Source organism: Trichogramma pretiosum, unplaced genomic scaffold (genome assembly GCF_000599845.2).
Source record: "Trichogramma pretiosum strain Unisexual culture from Peru unplaced genomic scaffold, Tpre_2.0 scaffold85, whole genome shotgun sequence".
Lineage (NCBI taxonomy): Eukaryota > Metazoa > Arthropoda > Insecta > Hymenoptera > Trichogrammatidae > Trichogramma > Trichogramma pretiosum.
In genome coordinates this window covers 132,282-158,467 of record NW_019640935.1, presented here as the reverse complement: position 1 = coordinate 158,467, position 26,186 = coordinate 132,282, and the positions used below count along the sequence as shown (strand labels likewise).

The 26,186-nt window shown below is 36.4% G+C and overlaps 6 protein-coding genes across 8 annotated transcripts; 3 read left to right on the top strand and 3 right to left on the bottom strand.

Moving 5' to 3' along the window:
- Positions 1 to 2,605: 2,605 nt before the first annotated feature.
- LOC106659268 (protein zyg-11 homolog B) lies at positions 2,606 to 9,422 on the top strand. 2 transcript variants are annotated; one of them, XM_014381704.2, is made up of 10 exons: positions 2,606 to 3,223; positions 4,853 to 5,097; positions 5,266 to 5,497; positions 5,564 to 5,758; positions 5,841 to 6,232; positions 6,318 to 6,463; positions 6,537 to 6,925; positions 7,000 to 7,369; positions 7,800 to 8,142; positions 8,211 to 9,422. In XM_014381704.2, exons 2-10 carry the CDS (start codon positions 4,968 to 4,970, stop codon positions 8,360 to 8,362), a joined length of 2,349 nt encoding a protein of 782 aa, XP_014237190.1. In that variant the 5' UTR covers positions 2,606 to 3,223; positions 4,853 to 4,967; the 3' UTR covers positions 8,363 to 9,422. The 2 variants fall into 2 exon arrangements, with proteins under 2 accessions (XP_014237190.1, XP_014237189.1); XM_014381703.2 differs by lacking the exon at positions 2,606 to 3,223 and adding an exon at positions 4,105 to 4,518.
- Positions 9,423 to 12,155: 2,733 nt separating this feature from the next.
- LOC106659306 (solute carrier family 26 member 10) lies at positions 12,156 to 16,977 on the bottom strand. Of its 2 annotated transcripts, none has more exons than XM_014381772.2 (11): positions 16,421 to 16,977; positions 15,769 to 15,879; positions 15,420 to 15,692; positions 15,160 to 15,344; positions 14,934 to 15,098; positions 14,757 to 14,861; positions 14,558 to 14,691; positions 14,289 to 14,451; positions 14,012 to 14,212; positions 13,685 to 13,933; positions 12,156 to 13,618 (listed from the first exon to the last, which is right to left on the bottom strand). In XM_014381772.2, exons 1-11 carry the CDS (start codon positions 16,476 to 16,478, stop codon positions 13,163 to 13,165), a joined length of 2,100 nt encoding a protein of 699 aa, XP_014237258.1. In that variant the 5' UTR covers positions 16,479 to 16,977; the 3' UTR covers positions 12,156 to 13,162. The 2 variants fall into 2 exon arrangements, with proteins under 2 accessions (XP_014237258.1, XP_014237259.1); XM_014381773.2 differs by lacking the exon at positions 16,421 to 16,977 and adding an exon at positions 16,073 to 16,401.
- A 77-nt stretch (positions 16,978 to 17,054) lies between these two features.
- Positions 17,055 to 18,551, bottom strand: LOC106659308 (U1 small nuclear ribonucleoprotein A). Its single transcript, XM_014381775.2, has 3 exons — positions 18,426 to 18,551; positions 17,929 to 18,171; positions 17,055 to 17,845 (listed from the first exon to the last, which is right to left on the bottom strand). The coding sequence occupies exons 2-3, from the start codon at positions 18,163 to 18,165 to the stop codon at positions 17,399 to 17,401; spliced, it is 684 nt and encodes a 227-aa protein (XP_014237261.1). The 5' UTR covers positions 18,166 to 18,171; positions 18,426 to 18,551; the 3' UTR covers positions 17,055 to 17,398.
- A 119-nt stretch (positions 18,552 to 18,670) lies between these two features.
- LOC106659307 (rho guanine nucleotide exchange factor 3-like) lies at positions 18,671 to 21,421 on the top strand. Its single transcript, XM_014381774.2, has 5 exons — positions 18,671 to 19,394; positions 19,467 to 19,681; positions 19,776 to 20,133; positions 20,230 to 20,658; positions 20,731 to 21,421. Exons 1-5 carry the CDS (start codon positions 19,317 to 19,319, stop codon positions 21,169 to 21,171), a joined length of 1,521 nt encoding a protein of 506 aa, XP_014237260.1. The 5' UTR covers positions 18,671 to 19,316; the 3' UTR covers positions 21,172 to 21,421.
- A 207-nt stretch (positions 21,422 to 21,628) lies between these two features.
- On the bottom strand, positions 21,629 to 23,779 carry LOC106659296 (N6-adenosine-methyltransferase subunit METTL3). The gene is made up of 3 exons (XM_014381751.2): positions 23,449 to 23,779; positions 23,191 to 23,386; positions 21,629 to 23,128 (listed from the first exon to the last, which is right to left on the bottom strand). Exons 1-3 carry the CDS (start codon positions 23,606 to 23,608, stop codon positions 21,808 to 21,810), a joined length of 1,677 nt encoding a protein of 558 aa, XP_014237237.1. The 5' UTR covers positions 23,609 to 23,779; the 3' UTR covers positions 21,629 to 21,807.
- Positions 23,780 to 23,844: 65 nt separating this feature from the next.
- Positions 23,845 to 26,157, top strand: LOC106659297 (protein-serine O-palmitoleoyltransferase porcupine). Its single transcript, XM_014381752.2, has 7 exons — positions 23,845 to 24,133; positions 24,215 to 24,445; positions 24,525 to 24,717; positions 24,788 to 25,004; positions 25,083 to 25,189; positions 25,264 to 25,466; positions 25,540 to 26,157. The coding sequence occupies exons 2-7, from the start codon at positions 24,226 to 24,228 to the stop codon at positions 25,980 to 25,982; spliced, it is 1,383 nt and encodes a 460-aa protein (XP_014237238.1). The 5' UTR covers positions 23,845 to 24,133; positions 24,215 to 24,225; the 3' UTR covers positions 25,983 to 26,157.
- Positions 26,158 to 26,186: the final 29 nt, after the last annotated feature.

Below are 26,186 nucleotides of genomic sequence, written 5' to 3'. Positions count from 1 at the left end.
ATGGAATTCGCTTCAATTACGGCGTATTAAAGATTCATCGAGCGTAGTCTGGTCGAGCTAAAAAAAAGATAGAGAGAGAGAGAGAGAGAGAAGAGGCGTACGTAACACGCCCCGACCTACGCGCTCAAATTACAAACTCGAGGATATAACAAACAATAGAATCATCGCTTGGAGCTGTCGGCGGATCGGCTTGCTATATATATCGTGAATCCAGCCGTGTTATATAGCCACGTAATATGCAGGAGAACTTTGATTTGCGTAGGTGTCGGCAGATTTTTCGCAGCGAACGAATTTGCGCGGATCGATCGATTTCTATGCCGCGCATACACATCGGTATGCGTGCTTTATATGTGTAAGTGCGCGAAATCACATGCAACTACATCGTATGTATAGTTGTGTTTGTGTGTGGGCATTTGGGAAAGCGAGAGTGAAAAGAGACTCTCGCTTTCCCTTGGCAGCTTGGCTCGTTTTGCGCTCACGCGAGCACAAGCACGCCTAGACATATTATACCCGTGAATGCATGTATATAAAAGAGCTGCGCAGGTAAATTTTCCCAAAATCCAGTCGGCTTCCTTTTTTTTTAAAACATTTTATTTGCCGATAATGAATATATATAATCGGTATACGATGTCTAGAAAGTGTCATATCGGCTAGACCACGACGACGAAGCGACGGTACCGTGGCTGAGGTGCAACGCCGGCCCAGACGGACTTCTGGAGCCGTGCGTGAAAGCGGGTGTCGTGTGTGCCCGAGTGTGAGTTTGTGTATACGCGCGCGGGTGTGGCCTCTCCCGACGACGACGACAACGACAACGACTTTTACTAATCATAGCGAGTTTTTTTTCAATTTCGCTACCCCGTCGAGCGGCATAAATCAAACGATGCAAATGTTCGCGATGATGCATTCGTTTAATCATGCATTTAATCAGCTGTTTTTCGCGCTCGCGAACAATACGCGCGAGATGCAATTAATTCGCGCGCCGAAATACGAATGTCGTTATTATTTGCGCGCTACACGCGTTAATTAATTAGCCACGATCCGATCCGATGCAGCTCGCGAACATTCGTTCATCCGATTTTCGTCGCTAAAATTCCACGTACACCAGGATGGCAGCTGCAATTAATTTTCAGCGGTGATGTTCGCGATATTTGCCTGGCTGTTGCTTGTATACACAAAAGTTTCAGATGGAAAGCGAGCCCGAAAATTATGAGCCGCTGAATTTTCTTAATACTCGATCGTTTCTAGATTTAGCGATGACGAAATGAATACGCGACATAGTAAAAAGTGCGCAGCTCTGTTAAGTTTTAAACGATCCAATCGAGAGATTACCGATCATTACAACGCCTCTTCTATAGCTGTATAATGCGGCTGCGAAATTAAGTTCGATTTGGCAATCGAATTACATTTTTTTAATGCTAGCTTGTAGTAGCAAGATGCTAGTTCGGCGATATAATATTAGAGAGTAATCGTGCTCCGAAGCCACATCGATCCACCAAGAGACATATCGCTTTGTAATCGTTCGGAGCGCTTACGATTCGCTAAAAGCACCAAATTCGAAGAAGCGAAAGAAACAGTAGATCTCCTCGATGTAATTCACATGCTCCTAAATATTTATAATTATATGTCCAAATGGAATACGAGTGGAATACCGACGCGATTACTTCCTCATGGGGTTTCTCCGACGTACACGTTCAGTGTTTGCTTTGCCGCTCGCAGGTAAATGCCGCGCAAGTATATAACGGCATTGCGCGGCAGTCTTAATTCGCGGCTGACAGTACACGGACAAGTGCGCGACGGCTGAGGCGCTTAATTCGAACGAGAGATCCATCCTGTATCAAAGATTGGATCGCTGCAAACGTCTCTGCGTCGTTCGCGGTCAACTCGCATCGGTTCGAGAGAAAAACGAAGAAAGGCTCGGGCGACTAATTTTACTCGATCATAAGGAAAAAGTCGAGGAAATGTTCGGTGGCGGCCTGCGTCTCTTCTGGATGGTTGCAAAATTGCATCGCTGGATGCATTGTAGACTCGGCTTTCAGCTCGGTATATAATATCGGCCAGTCTCGTGTAGCTGCACAGCTGCTCCGTGCGCGTAAAGCATGCAGCGTATAATGCAGACTACGCGCTGCACATGCCATGGTCGCGCGCGCGACTAGCCAAAAGTGCATTACCAGCGCCACAAGCACACACGTACAAGGGGGAAACAGGTATACGAGAGAAGTATAGACAGCTGCAGGTAGATGCATCGGCAGTTATTGGCCGCTCGAGCCTCGAAATATATGTGTCGAGACACCGCGACGATATCGAGTAGCGTGGACAAAAAGTTGCATTTCGTTATCGGCTCTCGCGGTGCAGCTGGTATAGCTGGCTCGATAATCGACTCGACGCCGAGTTGACAGTCGAGCGCGTTGCATCGCCATAACGTAACGTTGCATATATACCGACGATCCACCAAAAAAGTCCAGTCGTAGCTCTCGTATAAGAGTGTCCAGAGTGTGTGTAATTGTCTCCTCTTTGCTGCTGCGCCGCGGCTGTAGCTGCACACAGCTGCAGTACACACGCTATATAATTAGGTACACATATGTAAAGGCAGCTACAGCCGCGTGCCTCGTCCGAACGAGCACTGCCAACTGCAGCAGTCAGCTCGCGCGATCACAGCTATGCAATAGGCAGCTTCATTGAAACTGCCAACTGTGACTGCATCTTACACTCGGACCGACTGCACCATCTCGGGGCAGGGGCGCGCGTTTAACCAATTGGCCCACGCATTTCTCGCTCGGTGAATCGAGTGCTGCGATATATCCCGCGAGTCTGCAGAGCTGCTGCTGCTGACCAACGCAGCTCGCGATGCAATAGCTCGTCCGTCGCGCTCCGCGAGTGTGTTATGTGCGCGCGTGTGTGCCTCTAAACAGCTCTCGAATCGGGAGATCGTGTGTACGAGATACTGCTTCGGCTGCATATGTAGCCCAGTCAGTGGATATCCAAAGTGCCACCTTCTGGATCGTGCACCTAGTGTAGTACTGGCTGTGTCGCGCGTAGCAGCGAAGCCTAATAGCAGCAGCAGCAGCGACTCGAAACAAAACATCGACTCGTCGCGCGGCGGGACACTTTGACTCGACTACTGCAGCCAGCTAAGCCTAATTTTTACAAGGACGAGGCTTCGTCGCCCCGAGTTTATTATATAGACCGCTCGCATAATATACTCTCGCGAGGAGCGACTCGACAGGTGAGAAAGTTTCTACTACTAAAGTATACATAGACAATGATAGCTGCATGCACGCACTCTCGTTTCTCTCTCTCTCTCTCTCTCTTTCTCCATAAACGTACACACGCGTTCGTAACACATATACAGCTCGTATGTGACCTGCAGACGATTAAGTAACAAAAAAGATCGGACCAGCTGTCTTATTTACTCTTCGCTCAGCTCCGTCTTACTCGGTGCTGCTTCGGTCAATTAAAGCCTGCAGCGTCGATGCAATCGTCATCTCTCTCTCTTACGCCAATAATAAAAGTAGTCATTTTCTTTTTCCTACATCGACTGCTATCTCTGTGACTACACACAGAGCCACGATCTGACATGTTCTGACAATTGCGCTCGGCATCCATGTGTCAGTTCACTGACTGCAGCGTGTAGCGTGTTGTTATTACATTTTTTTATATTATATATAAAAGAAAAGATGCGTCGACGAATGATATCGAATCATAACAACAACAATAACATTTAAATGGCTCTACTTATTGCGCGACCCTCTCCGATACGCGAACCGAATTGCGATCGAACTACGGCCAATCGCGAGTACGTAAACGACGAGCTTAATTGCGATCGTTCATTGTCATTGAATCAAAGGTGTATGTGCCATACACTTGCGCGCGATGCTACATATGTAGCTGCTGCTGCTACTGCGTGTATGCAAACGCGGAAGATAACGAGATTACAATTAATACATCCCTTCCACGCGTTCTCTCTCTCTTTCTCTCTGCTAATATCTATAGCTATAACCTGTCGGTGTGTGCGTGTGTGCATGCGCGCGTACACTCGTTTGCGTGCATTGCTCGTACTGTACATGTACACACAGACACAGCTGCGTCCTCCCAAACGCGTGCAGAAAAAGAGAGTCAGGCAGACGGGCGAGTTTTCGTGACATCACGATCTATGCTACAGGCCTGTGTAGTGTATAACTGCTGGCTGACTGCCTGTGTGCCTAGTATACCTGCCTCGCTTGTGCTGCGTGTGGCCAACTAGACGTATTCCTCGACGTACACCAATACACGATTGACGTTATAACATAAATAATACTCGTTTATATATACTCGGGCAGTCATCGGTGTGCGATCACGCGTTCTGCAGTTAAAAAGATTCGTCTTGCGCTCTTCTTTCTGCTTACATTGCCGACGACGACTTGCTGCTCGTCTGCCCGACGGGCTCGCGTTATTTTTTTTCTCCTTTTCTTGAGCTTCCGTGAGATTTTCCTTCTGCACTGCGAGTCCAGACTGCACCAACTGACACTTTGCCCAATCCAAGTGAGTTTTATCGAATTCGACTAATATTATCTGCTGTTGTTGCATTTTTCCAAAACAAAATTCGCTAAGGAGTTGCTCCAACTTTCTTCGACATTACTTGTGTGTTACTTATTTCATTTTATTTCTTGTCTGCAACTCTATCACACCAAGTCGTTTCATTTTCTCAAGTGCCAATTTTAGAATCAAAATCTTGATACTGTCATTGATTTATATCAGTTTAGTACTCATGTCAAAAGTCTTATTTGTTACTTCGTCAACAAAGGCACAACCATTATAAGCACAGTCGATTCACAATTATTTTATTTATAAATCTATTTATTTTCTTTGATTTCAGAAAATGTTCTGTGCAAAGCTACAGGATTAGGTTAAAATAAGCTATGTTATAGGGACTTAGTTGCATATATCAACAAAATTACGTTCAATGAGTCTGTGACAAACAAAAACTCAAAATGTTTGAGTCGCCAAGAAGTTTACAGGATGTCTGTATAGACTATATCTGTGATAATGTAATGGGACTATGTGAATTTCAAGCTTTGGAGGGTAATGCACCAATAAACTATTCCACTCTTCCATGCCCAGGTAAATATTAAAATAACATTGTTCCTTTTAATTAATTAGTGAAAATATGTAATTCACTGTATTATGTAGCTGATAATAGTTTTGAATGTAAAACTAACTTTGTTTACTCTGTTCTTAATATCAAATCATCTTACAAATTAAATCTCTTGTTTTTTTTTATTATTTTAGATGATGAAGTCAGTTGCAATGCAGGTGAAGGTACCTCCGATCTGTCGCAAGGTGCTTTACCAACTAATGCACCTACCAATCAAGCATTGTCATCTACCAGACTTAGTTTTAAGCACCCTGATACCTTTTTACCAACAGCAATATCTGAACAGCTTCTCTATAACTTGTGTGAACGAAAAAAATTATCTGATTTTACCATAACTTTGTTTGATTCTAAAACTACCAGGTTAAAGTAAGTGAATAATGTTTTTTCGACATCCACAAGTTAATGACAAATTAAACACATTTTATATTGTAGACATGTCAAATTAAAAGATGCTTCAAATCTCACTGCTAAGGGGCTCAAAGTTCTCAAGCAACATAAAGTAATAGATTTAGAAGTGAATGAGTTGAAAATAACTGTTAATGATTTAATCGCTTGTTTGGGAGATTGGACTCTACAAAATCTGAGATCACTCAGTGTTGCAAGAGGTAGTTTTATGGATTGTTCAAGGTCAGTAAAAATAAATACAGAGTAGTAAATGATTACAATTAATTTTAATGAATGTTTTTTTATTAATTTCATATGATAACAGATATTGTGTTGTTGTGGCTTTAAGTAAATTGCGGGCTCTAAGAATACTCAATGTATCGGGCACGGAATTCAACAGGCATGGTCTTGAAATCGTTGTTGAAGATTTGCCACTTTTGGAAAGCCTCGATATATCCTGTACTAGGGTTGATGATATTACACCTCTAAAAAAATGCAAGCACAGACTCAGGGCATTGATTATGTATAATTTGAAAATCAGTGGCTGCGGAAATATGATATCTGTTTTGTTGGAATTAAATGAGCTTAGAACGTTAGATATATCGGATGAAAGAGATACGTACCGATTCGAAGTATTTGCGCCCGTCCGATCGAAAATCACAGAACTTTTAAAAGCAACCGAGTGTATGCCGCATTTAAGAAGTTTGGACATATCAGGTAAATTAAGTTATAAATTCTTTTTATCAAAAACTTATTTACGAAAATATGAAAATTTATAAATATATGACTTGGTGTTATCCAGGTAAAGATGATATCGATGGTAAAGATTTGTGGGAATTCATTCTTGCACATAAAGATTTGAGATTCCTTGGGCTTGTACATTCAGATGCTTGCTACGAAGATAGCTTGATGAATCCAACAAACCGAAATCATAAACAAGATCTTGTGGTAAGTTGATGATGTAGTGATTTTAAACGAGGGCTATTAAATCTATATTTATCTTGCAATATTCTTACAACAGGTCAGCGGTACGGCAACAGAGGGTCAAATTTTAGAAGCACTGCGAAGGTATCCGAATAGGCCTATTTACGTGCAAAAATGTCTCTACAATCTTTTCCGTCTGACTTCGTACTTCAGCGAAGCTAGAGTCGACGTAATTAAATTAGTTTTACCCGGCATGCGTGCTCATCCCCAAGAGTTTCGAGTACAGATGGCGGCCACCGCGTGCCTCTACAATTTAACCAAGGGCGAGCTCGCCACTAAAATACATCCATCGGTTCTTAAGCAAATAGTCGATCTTACCCTCACAGCTATGGAGTCTTATCCGAATCATTACCAACTACAGAAAAATACTCTTCTCACATTGTGCAGTGATCGTATTTTGCAAGATGTAGCTTTCGACAAATACAGGTAACTATTCGAAAAACTTTGTAATAATTAAAATAAAAATTTCATCGAGTTTTTAAAATGTATTTTCTGCGCAGGTGCGCTAAACTCGTAATGAATTGCCTGTCAGCTTTCGATGATGCTTCGATGAATCGTATGTCAGTGGCGATATGCTCAATACTCGCTGCTAAAATATCGACTTTCGAGACATCCATGCTTGGTGCTCAACCACATTACATGGCTAAACTGCTTTCGATGGTCAAAACTAAAGTGCAATCGAAATCAGTCGATATTACCATGAAATTCACTTTAAGTGCGCTTTGGAATTTAACAGATGAAAGTGCGACCACCTGTATGGTTTTCCTCGAGGAAGGTGGAATGAATTTGTTTCTTGAAGTACTCGACAGCTTTCAGGGAGAATCGAGTGTCGAAACAAAAGTGCTCGGTTTGCTTAATAATATAGCTGAAGTGAGTTTACGCTGTAATAAGTGTGACGACATTGTCGAGCATCGTGATCAATCCGTTTTTTTTTTTCGGCGTTGCTCTCTAATAACGAATCGTATTTGCGACTATACGCATATTGCGTTATAAAAAAATATTTCTATGTTTTTAGTACATGTGACGCGATCGCGTGATAGAAAAGTCTTTCCAAGTCTTTACAATATATGATATTATTGCTAAGATGTAACGTTTCACAGCGCGCGAGTACGCAACGTACTTTTTATGTTCTATTTGCTTGCTATTTATTTCACCGTCATTGATAATTAACTTACATGTTTTACACGCATGCTCGACAACGAATCATTCACACTAAAATTAGTAATTACCCTTTTTATAATTATTATTCTCGAGGCTAATAATCATTCTAATAAGAAATATTTGTTAATAAAAAACCTAGGTGAGCCACTTGAGGCATCGACTCATGATTCCGCGTTTCATTGAAATGCTGTCTCTGCTGTTGGACTCCAAGCACATCGATGTTTCATATTTCGCTGCAGGAATCGCTGCACACTTGCTGAGTGACGGTTTCAGATTGTGGACGACTGCACCGCTTTTGCAAGATCGCGGTTGGGCGATGCTCGATCAGTTGTCGCATGCTGTCACCAGCTGGCAAACACCTCAAGGCGAAATGGTGGCCTACCGTAGCTTCCAGCCGTTCTTTCCTCTTTTGCGCTGCAACGATGCCTATCCTGTACAGCTTTGGGCCGTCTGGGCCATTCATCATGTTTGCACGAAAAATCGTAAGTTTTTTACAAACATTTTTTCACGACCGATTGGATAAAAAACTTATTTTTCATTAAATCTACAGCCAAACGATATTGTGAGATGCTAGTAAAAGAAGGTGGCGTACAGATACTGGAGTCATTGTTACAACAGCCGAATGAGGATACAAAAACTCAGCCAAACGTCTCGACATTGTGCCGGGCGATTTTGGATACGCTATCGCAACAACCCTGCTAACGAGCACTGAGCCGCGACAATTGCTTGACGACTCGTTGTTAAAAACAAACATCTAGAGACGGCATTGTCGTTCATCAAAGTTTTGATTCGCGTGCGCGATCTTTGTTCACAAAATTCTTTTATCTCTTTCTCTCTCCTCCTCCTCTCCTACCCTTCTCCCTCTTATTCCGTCCCTCCTCCTTCCTTTGCGACTCAATCGTCACTTCTCATAACGCTCTTGTCCTTTAATGCGCTTGAATGAAGATACGGGCAGCGATATATGATGATTTAAACCGATAAAGATTAATTCATTATGATATATGATATTATAAACAAACGAGCAAACGTAGACAATTTGTTTTCGAAAAAAATATTGGGCGCTGTTGATCGATTGTAAAAAAATTTATGTACTGACTTGAGAAGTTAGTATGCTAGTCAATTTATTCTCTTACGAAAAAAAGAAAACAAGTGGGATTGCAGGAAGTTGAAGAAATTAAACATGATCTATATTATATACCTATTATAAATTTTTTTCTTCCTGAAATGCCCTGAATTTTTACTGTTATTGGTTCAATACGATCGAAAAGGAAAAATCACGCGATCAAGCTATGTCTATCGTATTTTTTATTTTCAATTTTTCAAATCCCAACTTGTGTTGTCGGAAAACGTGAACGATTTTTAATTTTCTACTCGATATGTATTTCAATTTCTAATTGTTTTTTGAACAATTTGACAATTTTTTAGATGTGTTCTGAATGGAAAAAAGTGAAAAGTTTTTCAGTTCCGTGAGACGTGAATGAAACACATACCCTTTGGAACTTGCTTTTAATTTTCTTTGATTAATAGTTTGTGATTTTTGACAACTATTTTAACGGCTAAAAGTTAACTATACGACCTTTGATTTTCCGCCTGATTTTGCTAAGGTCAATATAAGCTAGGGCTGTGCAATCGATTGTTTTATCTTCTCATTGCGTTTCATGTATGGTCAATCACATGTCGATTAAAAAACGAATCGTTTTCTTTCTTGTTTTATTTCTCTTTAATAAAGCTCAATAACAAGCTTTACCGACTACGTATACGGTGAGAAACGAGATAACGAGCAGTAGTTAACATACGTATAAACTCAAACACGTGTGAACATAAAAAACAAGGCCATTGTTGTAGCGCGAATATTCAAAAGGGAAATATTTCAAGGAAAACGAAATGAAGCATCTATGTATACGAATATAAAACTAACTAAAATTGTAATTTGATTTATATTGAAAACGATTGAGTGTTTTTTCTGTCATAAATTCAATTTTTACCATAGAATATGTTTAAAAACATACAATCGATTGTCCGATATTGATCGATTTACGTTTAGCCGATTTATTATAAGTTAAAAAAAGCGATGAAACGTTAAATATGGAAACTAAAAGCGGCTCGTTTTATCTCGTTTAATAGTCTTTGCACAGCTTAACAAAACATTTGTTGTACGGTGTATATAGAAAAAATAGCGGCCCTGGTTTTAATGAATGAATGGTACACGGTTATATATCGATTATTATATTTGTGGACCGAAAATATAAAAGACGTCAAGCTATGGATAATATTTTTGGCTATATGCCGTCCTGGACGAACAATTGTTGAAATGCAGAGTATTATGAATTATAGAAAAAAAAATTATATTTGCAAGTAACGAAACAACTGGGCAGTTATTAAGCAATTATATATTATAAATATTTATATATATATATTAAAAAAAATATATATATGAGCAGTTTTTTCATATATGTACAACTTTTGTGCGGGGGGTTCTCGGATCTGCCCCAAAATTTAGTATGTTATTTGGGTATGTGAAAATAGCCTTCAGGTAAATTTTTAGCCCTCTAGGGGCCTTAGGGCCCAAATTTGGGCCCCTCGAAGGTCCAAAAATAGCCGTTTTTACCTATTTTTGCGTATTATTCAAATATTTGTAACTCGGGCACCGGTGCATATTTTTTAACTCTGAGGGTCGCATTTTTTAGGTCAAGACATGTACTTTTCGTAAAAAAATTATGTAGAGCTCGATAGACCAACCCCCGGTTATGGGGGGGCAATGAAGGGGGATGAAAAATCGCAAAATTGACGTTTTTTAGCTTTTTTTGAATTGATGCAGAAGGCGACTGGATTGACGTATTTACTTTTGCAACGTCTCATTTTAAAGGTATTTTTATTACCTTTAAATTGCCGTGCGCAGAATTAAGATTGGTTCAAAAACGACGGAGATAGAGCTGTTTAAAGGTGTCAACATTATGAAAAAAGGCGTTTTTTCGAGATTTCGATAAGCTGTAACTTTTTTCTAGTAACATGAATCTCTTTGAAATTTTATGTGAAAGTAGTTGATTACATGTAGTTTGAAGCCATGTAGGTAAGGATCTTGGTATTTGCCTCTATAACCGAAAACGAGGCCCCCGAAATCCGGCACTTTAGCCCTTATATAGGCAAAATACATGTTAAATTGGGCGGCAAAACTATTTGGTAACTCCTGAAATTATCGCAAAATAAACATAAAAAAAAAATCAAAAACCCCATATTAAACGTATTTTTCGACGAGGAATCCAATGGTAACCTCGAATTTGACCTTGAACATAACCTCTAAACTATAGCGAACCAAAATTGATTTTTCGCACGGTGACCCCCTTTTTTTATTTCAGATTTGAAAAGAGCGGAAAATTTCACGTTCAAATACATATTTCGTTTTTTTTTTCAAGGTAATTTTAAGGGCCCCACAGATCAAGAATAAACTCTTTGGCTGAGTTTAATATTAGTTTTAATGGAGCCTTCATTTTCAAACTGTGGGGCCCTTAAAATTACCTTGAAAAAAAAAACGAAATATGTATTTGAACGTGAAATTTTCCGCTCTTTTCAAATCTGAAATAAAAAAAGGGGGTCACCGTGCGAAAAATCAATTTTGGTTCGCTATAGTTTAGAGGTTATGTTCAAGGTCAAATTCGAGGTTACCATTGGATTCCTCGTCGAAAAATACGTTTAATATGGGGTTTTTGATTTTTTTTTTATGTTTATTTTGCGATAATTTCAGGAGTTACCAAATAGTTTTGCCGCCCAATTTAACATGTATTTTGCCTATATAAGGGCTAAAGTGCCGGATTTCGGGGGCCTCGTTTTCGGTTATAGAGGCAAATACCAAGATCCTTACCTACATGGCTTCAAACTACATGTAATCAACTACTTTCACATAAAATTTCAAAGAGATTCATGTTACTAGAAAAAAGTTACAGCTTATCGAAATCTCGAAAAAACGCCTTTTTTCATAATGTTGACACCTTTAAACAGCTCTATCTCCGTCGTTTTTGAACCAATCTTAATTCTGCGCACGGCAATTTAAAGGTAATAAAAATACCTTTAAAATGAGACGTTGCAAAAGTAAATACGTCAATCCAGTCGCCTTCTGCATCAATTCAAAAAAAGCTAAAAAACGTCAATTTTGCGATTTTTCATCCCCCTTCATTGCCCCCCCATAACCGGGGGTTGGTCTATCGAGCTCTACATAATTTTTTTACGAAAAGTACATGTCTTGACCTAAAAAATGCGACCCTCAGAGTTAAAAAATATGCACCGGTGCCCGAGTTACAAATATTTGAATAATACGCAAAAATAGGTAAAAACGGCTATTTTTGGACCTTCGAGGGGCCCAAATTTGGGCCCTAAGGCCCCTAGAGGGCTAAAAATTTACCTGAAGGCTATTTTCACATACCCAAATAACATACTAAATTTTGGGGCAGATCCGAGAACCCCCCGCACAAAAGTTGTACATATATGAAAAAACTGCTCATATATATATAAAAATAAATATTATGAAAAATTAAATATATAAATATATTAGCAGTTTTGCGATGAGCGCATTATGTATTGATACGCTGTAGTCTATCAAAGCGATATTTGCCTTTTTCCTCTGTCGATATATTTGTTGAGCTTGGACATACAATAGGTTTCGAATCTGACATGTTCAAGTCTTTGTAGAATTAATGGACGAATGTAATAGACGAATCGTTCTATCCAACGATCAATATTAATAAAAATACATATGCGTTGTGTTTCATAAAAATAATATTGTCTTTCTTTCAATACAATATACGCAATTTATTATTACAAAATATATTATGCATACACAAAAATAAGTTTCCTTTATAAAAATATGTGTCACGACATAAGTAACATTTTTAAGTATTTGATTTGAATCGGTCAAAATATTATTTTTGACAGCAGGTCTGTCAAAAATAAGGACAACATTATTTACAATTTTTAAAACATTTATAAAAATACCGAACATACTTTTTACAACACACCATGAAAAAATAGACGATTTTAAATAGGTTCCATTTTTCACTTTGATCAAAAAGATGATTTGTTGATGAGATCAAAGATTTGCATGTCTTATGCAAGAGATTCAAAGTTTGTCTTTGAATAATAAAAAAAGATGCGTACGCAGGGCAAAGAAAAAAAGTTCATTTTAAATGAAGACTCTATATGATATACTGATTGAGGCGACTTCTTAGTCAGAGAATTCATTATAAGTCGCGTCAATCGAAACAATCTTTTTTACGCACGAACGACAATTGTCGCTTTTGCCTGCGAGCGAAAACGAATCAACGTTTATATGTATATATTGTAATATTCGTTACAATATGTATGCGTTATATCACAGTGTATCGGTCAATCGTGGAGATGTTCGTTCGTTGCAGAATATGGAACACATGATAAAAGGATGCTTTTTACATTTACTTGCGATAACCACTCGTCGAAGTCTCTGCAATTAGGCGCGATAAAAATTAACAATAATCATCTACTAACTTTAGTAACAAGCTCGCGTTGCGCATAAAATACGGCGTCGTGAACAGTGGCGAAAATCACGAAGCTCATGTCTTTCGTTTTCAAAACTTCGCATTTGTAAATGACATCGTAAACAAGTGGCGAGCAAGCGGATATGTAAACGGGTATTTCTAACTGTGCGTAGTCGTCGCGAATTTCACGCAGAGCCGACACTCCGGCGGAATCCAAATGTGTAACTGCTGACATATCGATAATAATGCAGCGAATACTGCTGCTCTGATTTTCGTAATCGTCGCTGCTTGTGTAATTTCCATTGCTCCTTTTGGCGAGTTTTGCTCGATACTTAAGGACACTAGAGGGCTCGACGCCGATTTTTCGATAAATATCCGGTCCCAGATGCCGGCTATTCACGAAATTCAAAGATCCAGCATAGTGATATATCTTGATGCCAAAAATTTCACCAACCTGAAATGTGCAAATTGTGAAATTACCTTGTAAAACATTTGAAAAGGTGAGAATTGTTTTACTCACGCCCAAGTAACGACTTGTATCCAAATACAATTCAGTATTAGGCACGTGTCCGAGCAAACAGCTGTAAGGCCTCACACTTTGAAACAAAATACTGACAATTGATGCTAACAAGCCACTAACTAAACCTACGTCAATGCTCACTAAAGAAGTTGTTAAAAAGGTAACCATCCAGACGCAACCGTCGATTTTACTTATTTTGAAAAAATTTAAAAATTCTTTGGCTTGCACTAGCATTCCCTTTAAAGCTACCTGCAAAATAACAATGGGTGCGTTTTAGTACCTGCACAAGCAAGGACATGACGAATGAACGAAGATAGCGCAACTCACAACAATGATTGACGCTAAGACGCATCTTGGAAGTGGTTCAAAAAATGGTCCAATCCATAAGAGAATGATCAAGAGTATGAAGCACGAGACAATGCTGGCCAATTGTGTTTTTCCACCAACCGTTTGCTGAATTAAAGATCTACTGAGCGACGCCGACACTGGCATGCACGAGAAAAAAGCACCCATTATATTGCTACTGCCCTGCGACGGAAAAACAATATTTGTCAATTAAGACTATTGATCCTGTAAGAATAGGAAAATTACTTAATTTAAATACCATGGCAAACAGCTCTTGATTCGAATCAACTTGATAATGCAGTTTTTTGGCAAAAATTAGGCTCATAGACATTGTGACTGTGTAAGAGACCATAGTTATTCCAACACTCTCCAAAGCAACCGTGGGCAATAGTGAGAAAGCTGGCAATTGTGGTTCAGGTATTCTATTTAATCACCGAAAATAAACGTTATTTTTCAAGATAATTTTATTCATTTGCACAACTAAATTTTAATTTTAGAAAATATCCAAAATTTGAAAAACGTATTCACCCTGTTGGTATATTTCCGACAGTTTTAATACTGTACTTATTTGGTAAATTTGCATATCGAGAGATCATTGTACCAGCAATGACTGCTATTAATTCCATAGGAATAGGAACTCTACATCTTTTTCCAATCCAAGGCTGTTAATTAATCAAGATCATAATGTAGAATACATAAATATGAAAGTGTAAAATACATTTTTTACCTTTAAAAATTCATTACTAAACATTAATAGTCCACTAGTTATTGTAGAAATTATCACAGCTGCAGAATTTGCATTTGGAATGTCAGTACAAATAACAGCTACAGTCTATGAAATTGTAATATAAGTTTTTGATATTAGTTAAATATAAGTCTTGAACAGTAGAAGAATATGTTATACCTTAATCAATTTAAAATGTCCTCTTGGTTTTACTGAATTCAATCCTATTAAATCAAATACTTGAGATAATAAAACTTGAATTGCAGCCCCAGTAGTAAAACCATTGACAAATGTTTCACTTAATAAAGTACTTATTATTCCTAGTCTAAAGACATACATCAATAACTGAAAACATGATTAATAATTGATAAAAAATAAAATAAAATGAAAAATTTATTTAAATTACCTGAATGATCCCTACTGCAAATGTTACAGTGGTAGCAACTTGTAGTGGAGTATAAATTTCTGCATTGGGTAATGATTCTATTGACTGGTCATAATTTGTCAAATTAAATTTGTCATTATTTTCTAGGGATGTTGAATAAGATGAAACAGCTCTACCAGTCATCAGACATACTACAGCAAATGTACCTGAAATGAAAATAGATATTTGCTTATATTATTTTTATGCTAATAAATTAAATAATTAATGAAAAGTATTCTCACCCATTGAAACATGTTTAGAAGTTCCAAGTAATACATATACAAGGACAGGAAAAAATGCCATATATATACCAATAACTGGAGTCAAATTTCCTAAAAGTGCATATGCCATACCTTGTGGTATGTGCATTATTGCAACAGTAAGACCAGATATAACATCATATAAAAAATCTCTCTTCCACTCATACTTTCTAAGCCACTTTGTGGCAGGCACAACATTTTCAATACATGATTTACACTTGATAGATCTAAATGACGTTTGAAGATTGTTCAACACTGTTCAATTAAAAAAAATCAAATTTAATATCGTAAATTACGTAAAAATTCGGAAAGAAAAACAATTACTTCGTACCAGAATTCGATGGTTTTTCGTATTGATACAATTGCCGTAATTGCTCCTCATCTAGTACGGGTCTTTCGACGTCCAGTCTCAGCACAGCTTGCGACTCTCGAATTATATTGCCTGCGAAAAATTTTTAAAGTCATCATACTGATTATCATTACAGAAAGAAAAGCCATTTCAGTTGAAAAGTGAAAAAAAATCAATCCCAGTGGCAACGTGTTTGTTTGTGCTTGAATGAACGCTTTGGGCGCATCAAGAGACCCTGACATTCGCAGGCGCGCGCGGCGAGATCCAAAAATAAATTATCACTTACGCGCCATTGTGGACCACATGTGCAAGATCGTAAGCGTGCGTTAAAAAGCTCGTATCTCAAAACTAAAAAGAAAACTTTTATGCAAATAATGAGCAGTGACAGTGGGTATAACAAGTTGCATGGGAATCATGCAAGTTACTTGTGTCATCACGCGCTCGTCTCGAAAGAAACAAGAAAAAAAAAAGGCAGAGAAAAACCGCAATCGATAAGATTGTGGTGCACTTACAGATATATTAATTTCCACATGCAATAGTGCAAAGTCGCATCGTAGGAGTAGAGGTGTATGCAGAAAACACGAGCGCGAGAGAGAGACACGAGATTCGCGTGCATTGGACAGTTGACACTCACCTTGAAACCGCAGAGAATTTGCAGAAGTTGTGGAGTCGTCGTTTGCAGTAGATGCCATTGCTCGTGCTTAGTGTCATATAAAAAAGCGAGGCAAAGGAGCGCGAAGACACGATGGCGATTTCTCTTATAAAATAGCTACACGTCGATGACCAATTACGAAATTACTTCGGTATATACAGCGACGTGATCGGTTGTTAATGTTGCTGCTTGCCAATTGCATCACATGAGGAAGAAGTATAGAAGCTGATGGACTGACGACTGGCAAGTCTCGCGTATGAAAACTGCCCGCCTTCTTCCGCATGCGAGTCGCGATGATCATTTAAATACCTCCTTACGAGCAGCTGCTGTGTGTCAATGTGTTCGCGAGTCGCGAGAGTGTGTGCGACAACCGACTATTGTCCTATATATAACTATAGCTATCAAATGTACAACTATATACAAACGTAAAAGCTGCAGCCACGAGCGACTTGATAAATGTGCGCCGACTACAGCTGCGCGATGCATATAAACACTCCCCCTTCCGTATACGCTAATGTGCACTTTTTTTCAGCTACGATCGTCGCATTGATTTTGTTCGCAAAACGCATGCACGCACAAACTGTGTGGACGAAAAAATTCTTGAGCCAGCTTTCTATTTTTTCTTGTAAATAGATATTTATTTTGCATATACAAAGTTGTTTTTATCATTTAAGCCTAAGGTATTTGTTACCTAATTTATACATATTTATGCAGTTTACCATTTTACCTGTTAAAAGAAAAATTTTACAAGTAGTATTAATACTAAGGTAATTCATTGTCTTGGTAAACTTTTTACAAAATCTGCTTTAGTTGAAAAAATCGTAGTATTTTGCACATTGTGAAAAATAAAACTAATTCATAACAGTTCAGAGTTTTTAAAAATTGAGATTTTGAAAGCATTTTTATATCTCACCCTATAAATTAATTCAAGTTTATCTTTCAATATTAAACCACACTGATTTACTTCTTGGCAAAAGATATCTTCATCGCGTGAGATGGCGTTATCTTGAATCCTTGAAGTGCTTCTTTAGCAGTAGCTGACTGTACTTCATTTTCAAATTCAACAAAAGCAATATCATGTCGATTTGGAACCAAGCGCACTTCTTTAAAACCAGGAAATTGGTTAAACAACATTGATAACATAATAGAACTTGTTTCATCTGGTAGGTTCGTGAGGAAAAGAATTTGATTTGGTGGTTGCTCTGGAACAGCATTATTGCCAGGCATTCCCATGTGACTTGGTGTGTATCCAGGAGCAGATTTGGCTTGTTCTTTTGCTCGCTTCTTAGCTTTCTTGGCTTCATCTTCTGCTGCTGATAACACTCTTTTTGGTTTCTTTGGTCTTTCTTGGAAAGTACCTTTCATCTTGGCAATAATATCACTGTCAGTTTTGGAATAGTTTATTTGCTGAAAAATATAACATGATAATTGATGATTTCAATTGTGAGTTCATTATTTTAACCATTAAACAATGCAATTGACTGACTCACCATAGGTTTATCATAAAATGGAAATCCTTGCATGGATCTCAGGGCGTTTGTTGCACTAGATATTTCCTTAAAAATAACAAATGCTTGACCCCTCATCTTCAATGTTTTCAGTGCAACTATATCTAAGATTTGTCCAAACTGTGAAAATATTGCGTAGAGTGATTTTTTTAATTCTTCTTTCTTAATTTTTTCATTGAGATTGTTTATGTAAATAGTATTGTTTGGTCGGACATCCATCTTGGTCTGCAAAAATAGTAAGGTTAAGTTTATTTGTAAAGAAGAAATTGAAAATAGTAGAGTGTTAACACATAAAATCTCAACTATATTGTAATTTCACAGTACTGAATCATGATACTTTAAAGATTTGAATTTAACAAATCATATTTCATAGTGCAAAAATACGGACGTAAATAACAAGAAATCTTATTTGAAAACAGTTTTCATCATACAATTTTGTGTTAAATTGTGCGAAGTAAAATGAAAATATTATTACTTACAGATGAGAAATCAAATGATTACTATAGTAAATTTAACTAAGCGACTACTAAGCAAAGGTAAATTTTTATAATATAAAAGCCGGCCCAACAATCAAAAGACAGAAGTTTCTATCATGCTTGATGCTGCTTACACTTTACAGCCATAGACAACGCCGTCACATCAGTTAACATAACCAAAACCCGACATCAGCGCCGTTATTGCATACGGTGAAAGGTAGTAATTACCAGTTGCGGATTATAAAGTTTTACTTTATCAAATCAAAGACTTTAGAAGATATTGAGGGTTATTGAGAGAATATGTAACCATGCTGCTATATTCTTTGATACGAATTATGCCAAAAAGTAGATATAGTCGAAACAATACCACGGTTTATTCGAAAAGGTTGAGAGTAAATTTAAATATCCCGCTCGTGGACCCAAACGGAGTCGAATTGTTTCGTATTGATCATTGGTGGCCGGTGCAGGCCGTGCAGCTGCAACCGCCCCACCAGGCACGGGCCCGTTCCGCGCACCACTATGAACAACCACTCCGAAATTTAACTTCTCGGACGGTGGTGCGCATGCAGGCAGCGCCTCTACTTTTACCCCCTCTTTTATCGAAATTTCAAATGCAGTTCCTAAGGTTCCCTACGAGCCGTGACCATGAATCCGTTGCGTCAATGGCGTCATTTATCAACGGTCTTCTTACTGAACGGCTTTGATGCTCAGTTTCACTATACGAACCCGTGGTCAACTGTTTAGTTGCATCTAAGCCACGTGTTTTTCCCCGCTTGTCAACAAGTTAGTCGTAAATAGTGAGAATTGTGCGATAAGTTAATAGTGAAAGGACCATCTCGCGAGGGAGACGATATAGTCATTCGGCATCAGACCGAAACAGTCAAGTGAAAAGCCATGGAGGAAGAGGTCGGAGAGTGCGATGTTACAATTTCCGATGAAAAGTTTCAAGAGCCTCAGAGAAGATTTTGGCTGGTGAGTACTTACTTAAATTTATAGTTTTTAAGGTGGGTAACTTTACCAAATTAACTTTTAACGATAATCCAGCGTTCGAGAAAGAGGCCAAAGAGCGATGCCATTAGCGTTAGTAGTATGGATATATCCATCGATTCAACCATGGGAAAAAGAAAGAAACGCAGAAAAATTTCTGAAGTTGCTAGCAGTTTTTTTGGATCGGGGAAGAAAGCAAATTTAAATCAGACGATCAGCGGAGCTGAACTATCATTTGCCGAAGTTGATGATGCACCGGCGAGTCCGATACCGTGAGTATTGTTTATTTACAAATTTTTTATTGTGTACATTTAAATTTGTGCTTCTCTCTTTGAGATAAATATTTTATTTTTTTTTTGTCTATAGAAAAAAAAACTGCAATGAAAATGATGCAGCGTCTGTAGCAGCAGTGAAAAGCTGGGTTACCGATGTAGCTACACAAGATTTAACCTCCAAGTTAACTGGCACTGAAATTAAAAGACAAGAGCTTATATACGAATTGTTTTGTGGTGAAAATACTCTCTTGAATGAGCTCAATACACTTAAAGATTATTTTTTGGTGCCACTTACTAAAACTAATATCTTTACAAAAGAAGAGTTATCGACCCTCTTCAACAACCTTGATCAGTTAATAACTGTGCATAGTGATTTGAGAGATGAACTGAAAAACATTAGAAACCATCAAGGTTCCACAGCTTTTGTAGGGCCAACTCTAAATGAATGGGTATGCAAAGCTTTTCTTGCTTTCTTTATAATAACTAGTGAGTATAATAAGATTTTGATATAAATCATCAATGATGGTTTTTATTTTATATTTTAGATGAAGAGAATTCCAGAATTGTACATAGAAAGAAGTAAAACTCAAGTTTGGGCCAAACAAATTTTAGATGTCAAAAAGTCAACTTGCAAACGTTATCAAGAGTTTATTAAAAAACGATCAGAAGTTTTAAAAACATCTGATATGTGGACTTACATTGACTCTTGTAGATCTAGGATAGTTAAATATCCTATACTTATAGATGAACTTTTGAAACATACCATCATGGGACATATAGATGGTAACATTCTTTTATCAGTTAGAGAATTTTTTAGTGATCTATTAAAAAAAATTGATACTGCAATGGGATTGGAAGAGTGCAAAGTAGCACAGTCAAAAATAATTGTAAAAGCTGAATATGATCCTAAAAAATATGTCGAAACTGCTATAGATCTTGTACTTGAAGGTACTCTTAAAGACCCTAAAGGGAATGTGAGTATTTCATAATGTTACTATAAATAATTTAACTATTATCAGGTATTGATTGAAAAAAATTTATTTCAGAAATACCATTGTTTTCTCTTCAATAATTCTTTCTGCATAACCAAATCAAATAGGAAAGCAAACAAAAAATACAGCATGTGCTTTCCTGTGATACCAATCAATGATATTACTGTTGAAACTTTAAATTCAAATTATTCTTCAGCAAGTTTCGAAATAAAAAATCAAATACTAGTATGTAATGACGAACACCATCGACGCCATTGGTTGGACTGTTTTAAACGCACTATTAAACATTTAAAAGACAGCAAGAAAAAAAGAAAAAACGTACCAGTACAGAAGGAAAATGAACCAGAATATGATGACGAATTAGATGAAGAAAGGCCTCCGGGATGGTGTCGAGAAACATACATTAAAGGATTACGAGATGCATTGTTAAGACATGGTGCAACTGTGCGAGCTGAGTCAAAAAAGTCTGCCTTACCACTTCAAGTCCAAAATTAAAATTCTGATTTTAAGCTGCGATTTGTAAAATAGTATTGTCAATAGTCTATAGTATCTTAATTAATGAAGTGATTCGTTTTTTTTAAGATAAAATTTTATGAAGTATTAGAAGAGGGTTCAAAGTATTAAATGAATTATGAACCCAGTAGTTCATAGAAACTTTTATATTTTGTACAGTACAAAACTAATGAGACAATCTTCATTATTCATAAAAAAAATTGTATTAAACACAAATTATTTGATTTAAGGTATCATTTATGAAGAAATTTATAAAAAATCAATTCATCCATTATGCACTTAGTTTAAAATTAATAAAACCTGATTGATTAATTTTCATTCGGAACTTTTTATTAATTATTACATATATAGATCTATAATTATATAAATGTGTATATATTATTATATATATAATATAGATTATACATGTTATAATCAAATATTAATAAAATTAGATCATTAAAAGTCAATTTTTCTGTACATATCTTCTAAATTAAGTTTTTACTTATACAATAAAAAATTTATACAAATGATTTTTTTCAACATCACATTACAAACTGTATCCATTTGGTGAAATGAATATTGTCTTTGTCCATATTGTAGTAATACACTTACAATGCTATTGAAAATTTAGCCAATTTAAGCTTTGGCTGGTTTCATGGAGTTTCCATCAGGATATCTTTTTTTAAAGGCTTTAATTAACTGAGGATCAATCAAATGAACGCCATCTACTTGGTTGCCCAAAGTTATCCAATTAGGCTGTACATTATGAGGTCTTCCAAAAAGTTCAATTTTTCTAGTACCAGGACTCATCCTTTCGATAATCCCATAAATTTCATCTGGCTTGTGACTGGTAGCTCTGACTTCTGCCACTATGACATCACTATCTAATCCTCTATTTATCCTTGGGTTACCTTTCATTCCAACAAGACAATGCTCTTTTCCATGGTTCAGCCAATGTCCTGTGCGTCCAGTTCTTATAATCCTTTGCAACTGATTTGTCTTGACCCAAATAATTTCATCTACCCTTTCATATCCCCATAGCTGCAAACATTCTCTTCCTAATTCCATAGCTCTTCCTGTAACCCATAAAAATAGTAAACCTTCATCTTGAAGAGCAGGAATTCCCAACTGACGCATTTCATCATCAGACATTGTCCCATACGGAAGTTCCATATGAATATCCCATGGTGGATCTGCCATTATCACTGCAAATTTTCCTAAAACTGTCATGTCTAGGTATCTTAAATCACATTGAATCCACTGGGGTGGATATAGAGTCAGTTCAGCACTATTACCAGTACTACTTTTATTAAGAGAAGTTGGACTATCAACAGATAAGCATGTAGTCGAAGAATGCTTTGGGTCTGATGTTCCATTTGTTGTATTTTCATCAACAGAAACATTACTTTGTTGCTGTTGCAAAGATGAATAATCAACTTCATAGTGGACATACTTACAGGTATCCATATGAAAACAAGTATTCAAAAAACTACAGTCTCCCAAAGATTCATCTGTATGTGCCTGAATTATTTTTTTGAAATGAAGTTTTTTACACTTACTAGCAAACCCTTGATTTAGTTTTACGCACTCTACTTTAGTACCATGAGGACAAAATTCCATCACTTGTGCTCCCCCTTGTGATCGAAATCTCTCAGCCAATGACTTTTCTTTAGAAGTTTGTTTGGATAGAAGATTGAGAATTTGTTCACCATACTTTTTATTTTCTTTCTCTCGGATTGTAGGCATGGATATAAGTGACATGATATCTTCTGCACCTTTTTCATCAAGTTTTGTTTTTTTTTCACATAGTCCTTGGTCACTTGTTTCTGAGGTAGCAGATTCTGTGCTTTCAGCATTTTCAACAATATCTGGTAAACCTTCAATGTTATGCAATTGAACATCTGTAAGTGAAAGAACTGTGTATCCGAAGACTCCATTTTCTGTAACTTCTTTGATTCTGAAAATATTAATGTATTACTAACAGTTTTAATTCATTAAATTTGAAGTTAATAAACATACTTCACAACATTTTGAGCTGCCAATTTTTCCAGTAGTTTATTTACATCAGAGTGAGTAATATCAGCATTAAAAGTTTTACGAAGCTGATCCATTAACTCTGCAGATGTAATTGGAAAATTAGTATGTGCTTCGTGCAATAAACCAATCAAATCCCTTTCATAATCTGTGTGACTCGTCGGTCTTGATGAATTCAATCCTTTACGAATTTAAAAAAATTGTTTGAATTTAATATTATTTACAAGATAACAGTAAGTTTACCTGGTGATCTAAGCGGCTCATTATTAGGCGATGAGGATAAAGATACACCCGACGTCAATGTAAACAACTCATGTCGTTCTCGCTTTCTTTTTTGCAATTTTTCTCTCATACAATTTCGTTTGATTTTGATAGCTTGTATTTCTTCAAAAGCATCGGACATGGTGTCGAATATTTTCCCCTTGATTAAGAGAATTCGTCGAGATTTAAAATAAAACTTACAAAATTAACTATTATGCACTGTTTGTACAAGTCATAAATAAATAAAATTCTGTCATTTGATTGAATTTCAATTACCAAAGCGTCTATTGTATTACGCGAGGTATTGTTTACCAATAAAGTTTACTCTGTGTTTGAAAAGGTTAAGTTTCCATCATATGTCAGTTGTCGGCATTTAAAAATGGCGATGTACACTTTGAACAGCGAGGGTGTAGTGTTGACAACATTTGTTTTCAAATTTATTATTGGTTTTAACTAGCGTTAATGAACGATTAACTAAAATGATAGTGAATGAAACAATTAATTTGTTTTATCAATAACTACGTATTTTTCATTTTAGTGTTGATTAATTACACTATCATAAGTTTGTAATGCATTTAGGAGTCATGAAATTCGATTAGATTTCACATAATTTGAACAAAGCACATAAAAAGGCTTTGGAAGATGTAAATTTAATGAAAAAACAAAGGTAAGATACAAGTTTAACTTTTTCTTGTAGTTTATAGTTCAAAAATGATGTTTACAAATATTCAAATTTTTTTACATTTAGATAATATAAAGATGGATTTAATGCCAATGTATGATGATGATAGTGAATGTGCTGGCGATCAGCAATGTTTTTCAACGAATATGGATGACTACGATTACGAGTATGTTCAAGAACAAGAATCTCTTGTTGAATTGTACCAATACTGCATTTCACCAACTCTAAATGATACTTTATGGTATTTGATACCACTTACAATTGCATCATTTACTTGCAATGTGGCTGCTAGGATAAGTATGTTAAATTTTAATTGATAACTAATTCTTATTTCTGAATTTAATATTTACTCTCAAAATATTTTGTTTTTTTGCAGACTATATTCCTCACAAAATGTTTCATAGTATAACGGCTTCAACAGGCATATATGTTCTTTATAATTATGCTTATGAATGTTTCTTTCTGCTTTTATTTTATGTTATTCTTTCATACTTATTTTTGCATCTGCCAAAGAAACATCGCCAAGGTACCAAAGTTTTTCTGCCAAGTATTTTTCTTATCTTGTACTGGTAATATATTCATTACACTCCATCATTGTGAATTGTTTAAATTAAATCTCATTTTAAAATAAAATTTTAGTGAAGTCTTCATGCATGCAAAAGATTGGAATAAAATTAGAGGAGTTGTGATGATAGCTGTTATGAAAGCTATTAGTCTTACTGTAGATATGTCAGACACAGATAAAATTGTTAATGTTCATGAGTATATTGGTTACATGCTGTGTGGTATTACTGCTATATTCGGTCCATGGACATCATTTGAGACATACACAAATTTATACAATGAAAAAAAATGGGTATAAATTGCTTCTCTAAAAATATAAAAATTACAATTATTTTCTACTCTCACAAATTCATAATCTATTTTCAAACAGAAACTATGGTGGTTTTTTGTGGTTATTAGCTATGCAATTGTTGGATTATTTTGCTTAAGCATATCCAATTGTTGGACAAATTGGATATTAAGCGATAATGCAGCCAAGTAATTTTCAATATTTTACTTCACACAATATCATAAACTTGTATTTATTGCTTCTACCCAAAATTTATTTCCAGATGGATGGTAGCCTTCAGAGATGCCTTTGGTTTCAGAACATCACACTATTTTGTCTGTTTCATATCATCGGCAATAATGCTTTTGGGTGGATACCCCTTAACACAGAGCTTACTTACGAAGCCTTTAGAAATTGAAGTCCCTCGTTCACTTGTACAAGTTGTTGTAAGCTGGAATATGCCTATGCATAATTGGTTAAAAACTTGTAAGTGGATACCTGCAACAAATCCTATCATTATTATTTTTAACTCAAACGATTAATATCAAAATCTTTTCAGACGTTTTTCGTCCAGGTCGAAAACAACTTGGTCGTTTTGGAGCCATAATTCTCACATACTTAGCCAGTTCTTTGCTTCATGGTCTTAATTTCCAACTAGCTGCAGTATTATTGAGTCTTGGTTTTTATACTTATATTGAGTATCAATTGAGACAACTTCTAGCAACAGAATTTAATGCTTGTATTGGATCTAAACAGTGTTCAGCATATAAATGTGAACATTTGCGTACCACTTATAATTGTTACTGGGTGGTTCTTGTAAATGGAGCTTTTAGTATATTAGCAATTTTTCATTTAGCATATTTGGGCCTGATGTTTGATGCATCTGAGACGCAAGAAACTGGATATAGCTATCAGCATACTATCAATAAGTGGTCAGAACTCAATTTTGCTAGTCACTGGGTCGCTTGTACTACTTATTTAGCTTACTATTTAATTAGATGATGTCCTAATGATTTTTATTTGATCATAAAGGATTTAATCAAAAGTGTGCCAATTTTTTATAATATTTTACATGACTAATGACAGGGAAAGTATTTGAAAGTATTATGAAGCGAGAATTTTTTCTAATGTTTTTTATATTACATGAACTTTTATAATAAAAAATGTTTGATTGAAACTTCAATTTATGAATTTATTTGAGATTTA